This window comes from Limulus polyphemus, unplaced genomic scaffold (genome assembly GCF_000517525.1).
Source record: "Limulus polyphemus unplaced genomic scaffold, Limulus_polyphemus-2.1.2 Scaffold946, whole genome shotgun sequence".
Taxonomy (NCBI): domain Eukaryota; kingdom Metazoa; phylum Arthropoda; class Merostomata; order Xiphosura; family Limulidae; genus Limulus; species Limulus polyphemus.
This window is the reverse complement of record NW_013666556.1, coordinates 177,190-186,324: the sequence shown is the minus strand read 5'-3', so window position 1 is coordinate 186,324 and position 9,135 is coordinate 177,190. Positions and strand designations below refer to the sequence as shown.

Below are 9,135 nucleotides of genomic sequence, written 5' to 3'. Positions count from 1 at the left end.
TTCTTTCTTTTTTTTCTATCCAACTTCTGACACCAATTTGTTACGTCTCTGTTTGTTAATTAACTTTCTGTAACTTCGTTCTGACGAAACTTTAGCGACACAAGTCCTTACTTAATAAAACTGGTTTATTCTTTCCGAATATAACTTTACGATACACTTAATTTCAACAATCGCGCTAAAACAAATGCTATAACAACGAACGTGCTCAATAATACTCTCTGACTGCAGATCAATTACTCACTGTCTACACACACATTATTCCCCGTCACGTTGTCACCCTCTTTTATATACCAGACTACCCTATATCTAGTAAATGCTAGAGCATTCGCCAAGGTACAGGATAGTTCTAGAAACGTGGCGTGACACTAGTCATGTGACCTCGCTGATGCAACAGTATTCTTATTGACCAGTGAAAACTTTGACACAGTCACCTGGATAACTTATAGATACAGTCACTGAATCATATTTTCTCTTTTCGAGTACTACTGAAAAAAATTCAACTAAGTTTCAACAGCAACAAAGTAATATAATATACTGCGTGTGTGTGTGGCTTTTCAGTTGTTTGAACAAGATTTTGTCTGTTCATTTGTTCTAAACTCTTCCTATTATTTTTGCTGTGATGCCACACGTTAACCCTCATGTTATCATATAGCTAAGTTAAATAAAAGCTGATGTCTCTTTTTGTTAAGCTTCCGATTTCAAGATAATTTTAACATTCTCGGGTAAAAACTTGTCTAACGTGTTTTTTTTTGGGGGGGGGTGAAATTTCTTTGTATTCGTAATGCCGAAATAAGTATCACATTATCGACAATGCACAATAAAAATGTTTTATTCCAATAGTATTTGAAATTCTGATTGTTCCTTTCTAAAAGGAGCAGTTTAGTTGGCGAAATGCTCTCATCCAAATATTTACAGCAGGGAGAGGGCATTTTAACCTCGTCGTTTGTAGGGTATTATTTTGAAATACAGCGTTGTTCACAAAGAAAGTTTACTAATAAGTAAGCTAGTTCATTAACGCCGATGGTTACCGTGCCGAACAATGGAGATGAGGTTCTGTGGTTCGTGTCCCATTTCCACACACCCCAAAAAATCACGCTCCATATTATGGGTGCATTAGAAGAGCAACAGTGAAATCTCACTATTCGATCTAACAAGTGTAGCCCAAAAGTTGACAGTGATAGGTGTTGACTAGCTGTTTAGTCTATCACTTCAAAATTAGGAACAGCCAGAGCAGTTGATGTAGCTATAAGTGAAATTCAACGACCAACGAAAAAAATATTTTTTCGTAATTCTTACCCTGTACCGTTATAACAGCAATGCAGCAATAAAGAGTAGACTAGTGATGATGACGTCTTTTACATTCTCATCGACATCACGCTATTTTTAAGATAAGACAAAAAAGGTTTGCATTACAGATTAACAAGCAAGAGTAAATCAACTGTTATAGTTGTTTGACAGATCTCCTGAGGGTCATTCCAATACAAAGAATTTTGGATCAAATACAGAAAACTAAAATATCTGAAAGATAGTTTTTTGTAACACATTACGAGTATTTTTACACATTTCAGTAAATTTGTACAAAAATAAATTCTTTATATTTAATTGCGCCATTCACTAAGACTCTGCAAAAGAAATTGACTTAAGTCGTTAAGGTTTTAAATACTCTATTATGAGGTTGACTTTAATTTTTTTTAACTGCAATACATTTACACGTAACAAATCATTGAGAAACGATGCTGTAGTGTTGCGGATAGATTAACAGATTAAACTACTTAAGTTCAAATACCTTTTTCATCAGATTTAAATTTTTTATTAGCAGGTTTTCAAGTTAAGTAGGAAAAAAAAGCTAACTAATGAAGGTTATAAATAAAAAACCAATTGTTTAACAACCGACAAATGCGTTTAAATCCTGGTCAGTATGTGCCTTTTAATAGAATGGGTAAACTTCAATATTGCTCTGTTTCTATTGCGGTTACTCTCATACTTTATTTACTTCGATAAGTAATTATCACATAACTTTATGTTCTTTCTGACTTACTCCTCGTAAGCCGTTTGGCTAAGTAAGAGGAATATTAGAAAAAAAAAACCCTAAGACTTTCTTTTGCAAAAGCTGAATACAAGTAAACTGTCGATGAATGGTTGTGTTAATATGTCAATGTCCATCCTAACCTTATGGCACATGTAGCATGTATTTATCTAACATTCAATCCAATTATAGGTTGGTGGCTATAAGTGGTTTGTGAAGAACGTGCTGTGGTCAAGATCGTAACGTACGTAGTCCTCATCTAGTAAAATATAAGGTAACGCTCATGTTTTTGGTTTTGTTTTTCAAGCATCAGTCTGCGTGGACAACATTTCTATACAATTAATGGTCTTTAAGCAGCTGTACGCAAGTGGATTCGCAGCATCACAGCAGAATTTTACTAAACTTACATGGTGAAGCTCTCGCTCGAGACGAAGGAAGAAATAACCGTACTTAAAGGGGAATATGTTGCTTACATTTCAACACAGTTAGAGTAGTTTGTTGTTTGGCCTAAACAAACTAAACGTCAATTTATTTCCCAACCCTTGTTAACTGGGCCATAAATGTCAGGTTATTTGCTAGATTTCACAATGCACGATTTAAAACACGTGAACAGCTAAGTACGAGTCACACAGTAATCGACATGGACGTTGAAATACATTTCGGAACACATATGGAAAGTGGGAGGTATTTAAAAGAAATGTTAGTCTAACTATCTGATAAGCAAAATAAGTTAGTTACATTTGTTAGTCTTAAGTTTACCAATGATAACATCTTATGGGACAGTGGGAAAGAACAAGAAGAATTATAAAGCACTTTAAGCAAAATAACTTAGTTACATTTGTTAGTCTTAAGTTTACCAATGATAACATCTTATGGTACAGTGGGAAAGAACAAGAAGAATTATAAAGCACTTTAAGCAATATAACTTACTTACATTTGTTAGTCTTAAGTTTACCAATGATAACATCTTATGGTACAGTGGGAAAGAACAAGAAGAATTATAAAGCACTTTAAGCAAAATAACTTAGTTACATTTGTTAGTCTTAAGTTTACCAATGATAACATCTTATGGTACAGTGGGAAAGAACAAGAAGAATTATAAAGCACTTTAAGCAAAATAACTTAGTTACATTTGTTAGTCTTAAGTTTACCAATGATAACATCTTATGGTACAGTGGGAAAGAACAAGAAGAATTATAAACCACTTTAAGAATTATCTTCTAATTGAAATAAATTTTTCTTCTTTTTGGAAGTTTAATTGTGAACGACAAAAACCTTTATCCCACTCAATACATACCTCATTTATAAGGTGTTGGCTTAACTGTGCAGCACCTAATACCTTATTGTATCGTAAACTGAGTTTCTTCTATAAAATTCTCAGGTTTTCTATCATTTAAACATGATTTAATTTTTTCATACTTCTAAGGCGAAAGAAAGATCACGTTCATCCAAGGATTCGTACTTTTTTAATGTTCAAATGGAATCTACCTTATAAAGATCTGTCGATATGCTAAACAGGATTAAAGTCATTATACTATCTGATAGTAAACTATTACAATGGTACTCTTATATAGTAATAGCTGGGGATAAGCGTAACGTCTTCCTTGTAAGACTCCTTAATAAGTTGGCTTGGTTTACATTAGCATTACTCCTGCGCAAACACTCGTGAATTTGTTATATGGTGAATTGTTAAAAGGAAGCCAAGTGTCGTTTTTTGAAAGAAGAATCATATTCACATTACGCATGCGTAAAAACTCGCGAATTGTTATACGATGAGAATGTTCAATAACCCTTTTTCGGATACACGTTGTGGTAAAGTTAATGCCGCCTTTTGAACACATTAAAGGACAAGTACATTTATAAACAATTAATAATGCTTGTGAGGAAAGGAAGGTACTAAGGAGTTTCTCGAAACGCGGACGTAATGTACAGCTATTGATATGCAATACTTTACTGATACAAAAAATAATAAAAATAATTCTTTAAAATATGTGATAGTATATCGAAAAACTCTTTTTAAAGCTATTGGCAAATTAAGTGATTACGAAGTTTTATAAAGCGCAATATTTTGTTTCCACGTGCATTCATTTAATTAGAGCGCCATCTTACTAGTCCGGCCCAAAATGTAAAAAGGATATGTTGAGTTTAGCTTGAAGGTTATATAGATTGTCAGTAAAATTTTCGCACTGAGCATTGAACTGTCAGTTTAGTACTATGATCATAAGGTGTAAGTTGTAAACATACATAAACAGAAAGCTACAATAAATGTAACTAAAAACACTCGTCAATAAGCTAAGCATACAGTATCGCGCTAATTAAACGTGTTCATAAAATAATTGTACATCTGAATTTCGTTATACAACACGTGGTTTCTTTGATGAAAAACCAGTAACTATAGGTCATCATCTGAAAGGGACTGTGACATATCTTATAAGAGAGTGTGGAAATATACATGCTGCTTGTAAGAAACACTAAAACACTTAAATTACACCTCTTCATTTCCTAGGTCTACATAATAAGATGTTGCACCATAAAACTCACTATTACATTGTGCAGAACATTGTGGAGTATATTAGACACAAGTTAAATTTTAATAACGGATCGAAATACCTAGTTGTATTAGCTGAATATCACTGCAAAAGATTGAGTATTACAGAAAAAGTAAATTTCTATCAATGGCCAACAACATGACTTCACAGTTCAATTAGTACTTCTATGAAGATAAGATGTTATTGGTTATAGAAGTGGAAGTTAGAAGACAGCTACATCACGATACGACTTTCTCACGATAAATAAATAAAGTAGAAGCAAAATTGAAACAGTAAAAGGCATGCTCACATGTCTCTCCACTCTTTCTTGAATTTTGTTCATTAAAGCACGTCTGTGTTTCGTTCCTCACAATTTGTTATACAACGCGTCTTTGTGGAAAAGACCGTGGAAAGTCAATAGCATTTAGCAATGTTACGGCCACTGAAAAGCATTTAGAATAAAACGGTTTCTTCTTTTCTTCACTTTATATTACTTTTAGCCGGTGTCATAATTTCATTTACCTAATAACAAATAGAATCCGTATCATTAACGACGATAAAAGTCTGGTTTACTCCAGCTAGATTTCCAACGTGATTATTCATAATCAAGTCTGAACAGTTAGGTAAAATTTAAAAGCGTTTAAACTGTGAGCTATTGGATTATCAGTTTCCACATTTTAAAGTAATTCACAAAATGTCACTGGTCTTATCTGAGCGACGGGAAAACACCATACTTAACTAAGCAATAATAAGCCATTCTTATGCTCTTCAGTCAACTCGTATGACAACCAAGATAAAAATTGTTTTATATTTCGGTACTATATTGTGCGAGAAGCAAAATATATCCAAAATATGTCAATAAATTGAAATTAGACAAAATACTGATCTTTGCTTTCTGCGTCTTTTCCTTTTTGAGGCAGGGGAAGCGTGGCTGCTTTGTCGATTGAGTTTTCTCTAGGTTTCCAGACCGGCGACCCTGCAGGTTCAGAGGGAGGAGGTTGGTAGCTTGTTGGAGGATTACTAGAAATGATAAGTTTAGCTGAAGAACTACCAGTGCTGGAATTGGAAAGTGTAGAAGCAGTACTAAGGCTTAGTCCTTTCGTAGTTCCAAGATTAGTTTTTCCATTTCCAGAGCTACCCTGAGACCGTTCAGACTTATCTGATTTATCTGACCTATCGGATGCGGGCACTGGGGACTGTCCTCTTGACTCGGACAGATTCTTGGGGGCGCTGCCACCACTGGCAGTTACATCTGCCATTCCGTCCGCCACTGTTTTACTTCTTGTACGGAAGTTCTGATCCACACTATCGTAGATCTGGAACTCGTTGTTTACTACTCCCGCAGAGTGGCGCTGGTGTGTTTTCCCACTTTTTTTGCTGCTGAGCGTTCGGCTCATATTTTGCAGTTCGGGGGGTTTTCGAGGAACAGCGGGTTTCTCCCGTGTTCCTTGTTTATTAACTGGTACTGTCATGTTCCTAACACTTTCTCTTATTATTTGTCGGATTGTTCGAAGGAATGCATTTCGGAAATCACTTGTGCTGAAACAAACAAAGATCAAAAAACGTAAAGAAAAGAGAGGCCTGTTACGTTGAAAACACAGCATTCAGGTTTACAATCATTATAATTTCAGTTACTCCGGAAGGTAAAATCATGCAAGATACCAATCTATATTCTTGTTGGATAAACATGCTTTTTTTTTTCGTCATTTCTAATGTACGGCAAAGAAGACCCCGTTTTTAATAGCCATTATAGAATTTTACCCAAACCATTACACTATACTGCAGTATTATCTATAAAAATATTTTATGACGAGGCCTTAATGGTTATTTGATAACGAAGAGAGCGCTGTCTAGTTTTACATCAATATAATGAAAGGCTGTAAGACTGCAGTGAGCACCATTACTTTTGTTTCCAGCTTTTCGTGCTTTAATTACTTTCATATGTTTAAAAGTATATACTATCTAATTTTAATAATAATGAAAATCTTCTTTCAAAGTGACGATTCTACCTCAATATAAAACTTGCATAACATTAACAACGGACTTTAATTCACGAACCTTGTAGGTTAGGTTCTACCTTAACTAGGCCTAAACAATTAATTTTTATCGTACACCAAAGTAAACCCTCTTGATGGAAACGACTGACGTTTTTAGTTGTACTAATCCCTAACAATAAAATATCATATGAAATTATAACGTTACATTTCTTTACCTGTTTGATAGCTGATATATTTTCTCGGAACGCCTCTGTATCTGAGATTTTAAGTGAATGAGCTCCCACAAAAAATGAGAATCGCCATCTTTAAACCCACTGGCTCGCACTTGGACTTCCGTGACCGGAATCAGCACTTGGTATCGAATAATCTCGACCTCAGAGGCACTGGCTTTGCTAGAGCTACCCTGTGAGAAATGAAAATTAATAGTTGGATGATGTTAATAACACGTTTTATCTAAGTGAATCTTTATGAAATAGATTATAATTTTATTTTCAATAAAAGAAGTTTATTTTGTGACTACTTTTAAAAGACAGAAAGAGAAGAGACTAAAAGTGTGCCAAATATTATGAGATATTTGGTTTAACCAAAAAATAATTTAGTGTAAGTCGCACGTTTCCTCATGCTGATTACAGAAAAGTTGCGTGTTAACTTCGCGTGATGTTTTTTGTTGTTGTTGTTGTTGCAAACGCAAAGCTAAACAATGGGCTACCAGCACCGTAACCACCGCATAGATCGAGCTCTGAATTTTAGTGTTATGAGCTTACCGTTGAGGGGCAAGTCGTGTGATATATGTTGAGTTATAAATAATGCAGTAAGTAGTTTAACTATAGCTCGTTTAACTATAGTTAATATTATATATGTACACTTATTTTACTTTGCAAGTTATCACTCCTTAATTAAAAACATTCGTTAAATATGAAACTGTCAAGAATTTCGAATTTTCATCTCCAAGTTATTATTGTTTATTATATAAATTTATAAGAATTTGTTTCACTACTGATACCAGTCTCACAATTTTCACAAAGTAATTTCGATGATTATATAGTCCTGTTATGTGTAAACCGAACGCTACACGTTTCTATTTTCGTACAATGAGAACACGTTACGTAATTCACACCACACATAATACACAACAACGATGGAAATTCTGGTAGCATAATTTGGAATAATGCCCCATCTGCGGATTCACTCTTATTCTAGGATCTAGGTAATGGCCGAGTTTTCCCATTTCGTACATTAGGAGGAATTTTACATAGGTGGATGAAAACTCGTGATAAAGAATTCGATTTCCAGTTCGTATTTTTTCAAAGATCTTTTCGAAGCCAACAATATGTTTGTGAAATCGATACTTTAAATTTTGTTTTGAAATTGCAATTTCTTGTGCTTCTTGCATAGCGAAAAAACAGATTAAGACAAAGAGAGAAACGTGTTAAATGCTTCATAACAGAAATGAGAGGATGACAGCTGATCCTCAATGTCGGTATATTAGCATATATCAAAGATGCAGTTTAATGTGAAGTACAGGCTAGCAAGGCGGTTCACTCAGTTTCCGAGAACGATAACTTCTTTTTTCTACGAAGTTACGGCAAATTGCATCATTTAACCATAATATTATGACTGTCGTTAGAAATTTTTGGTGGTTTTTAAGCACACCTTACGGGTCATCTAATCGTTATTCAATCCAAGTTCTTAAAATTTGAACATTACAAAGTTATAATAACACAGGGTTACAATGAAACATACGATTTCACCAAACATTGTACCCTTACATATGTAAATATAAAAGTTGAAAGATCTTATACTGTTGGTGAAGGTTGAAATAATATGCGTTAGTGAAAAAAGTAGTTGAGAAAACTGTGTTAAAACCGTACATACGATAAAATAATTTATTACAAAGTTTCGAGCAAACGCTCTTCCACAGGAAGTTTCACTGTTTTAAAGGACAGAATATTCGAAAAGTATAAATGATACAATGAATCAGTGTGCGATTAACTGATAAAGGTGTCTTAATCTAGTTTTAACTTGATTATCGAACGTATAGGTTATCGGTATACAAGTGTGCAGTTATATGTATTCTAGTTTTTTCCTTGATTATATACTTTTGATTTATATTAAATTAATGTTTAAGGATGTAATATTATTACTCATATGGTAACACGTAATGATGATAAAAGAACTGCGTGGGCGAGGAAAACATAGAAGAAACAAACACCTCGTTTTCATATATGGTGTTTTTTAGTTGTTTTTATTTACTACTAAAGCGACCCTATACTTACATATGATTTGAAGAATATGTAACATTGATCTCACTAATATATTCAACTCAAGTTCAGCATTTTAAACGTCTTGTTTGTTTGTTGTCTACAGTTGATTTTCTAACAAGTGATTGTTTGAACTGTTGTACGATTCAATTAAAATCTCGGCTCCTGACGATGCTAAGGAAACCTAGCGAAACGTGGCGTTTTTAACACAGAGATTTTACTTGTTTAATAATGGCTGGAGACGGCATGAATGGGTAATGAAGAAAAACTTTAATATAAGTACCTGATGATGACAAAACCTTGTCGAAACGTTGTACATTTGC

General features: G+C 34.0%; 1 protein-coding gene across 1 annotated transcript in view; it reads right to left on the bottom strand.

The window, feature by feature from the left end:
- Positions 1 to 327: 327 nt before the first annotated feature.
- Positions 328 to 9,135, bottom strand: part of LOC106461372 (protein still life, isoforms C/SIF type 2-like) — a 139,819-nt gene continuing 131,011 nt past the window's right edge. Inside the window, 2 exon segments of the mRNA XM_022388319.1 lie at positions 328 to 6,093; positions 6,767 to 6,954. Coding sequence (XP_022244027.1) covers positions 5,424 to 6,093; positions 6,767 to 6,954 — 858 coding nt within the window. The 3' untranslated portion in view covers positions 328 to 5,423.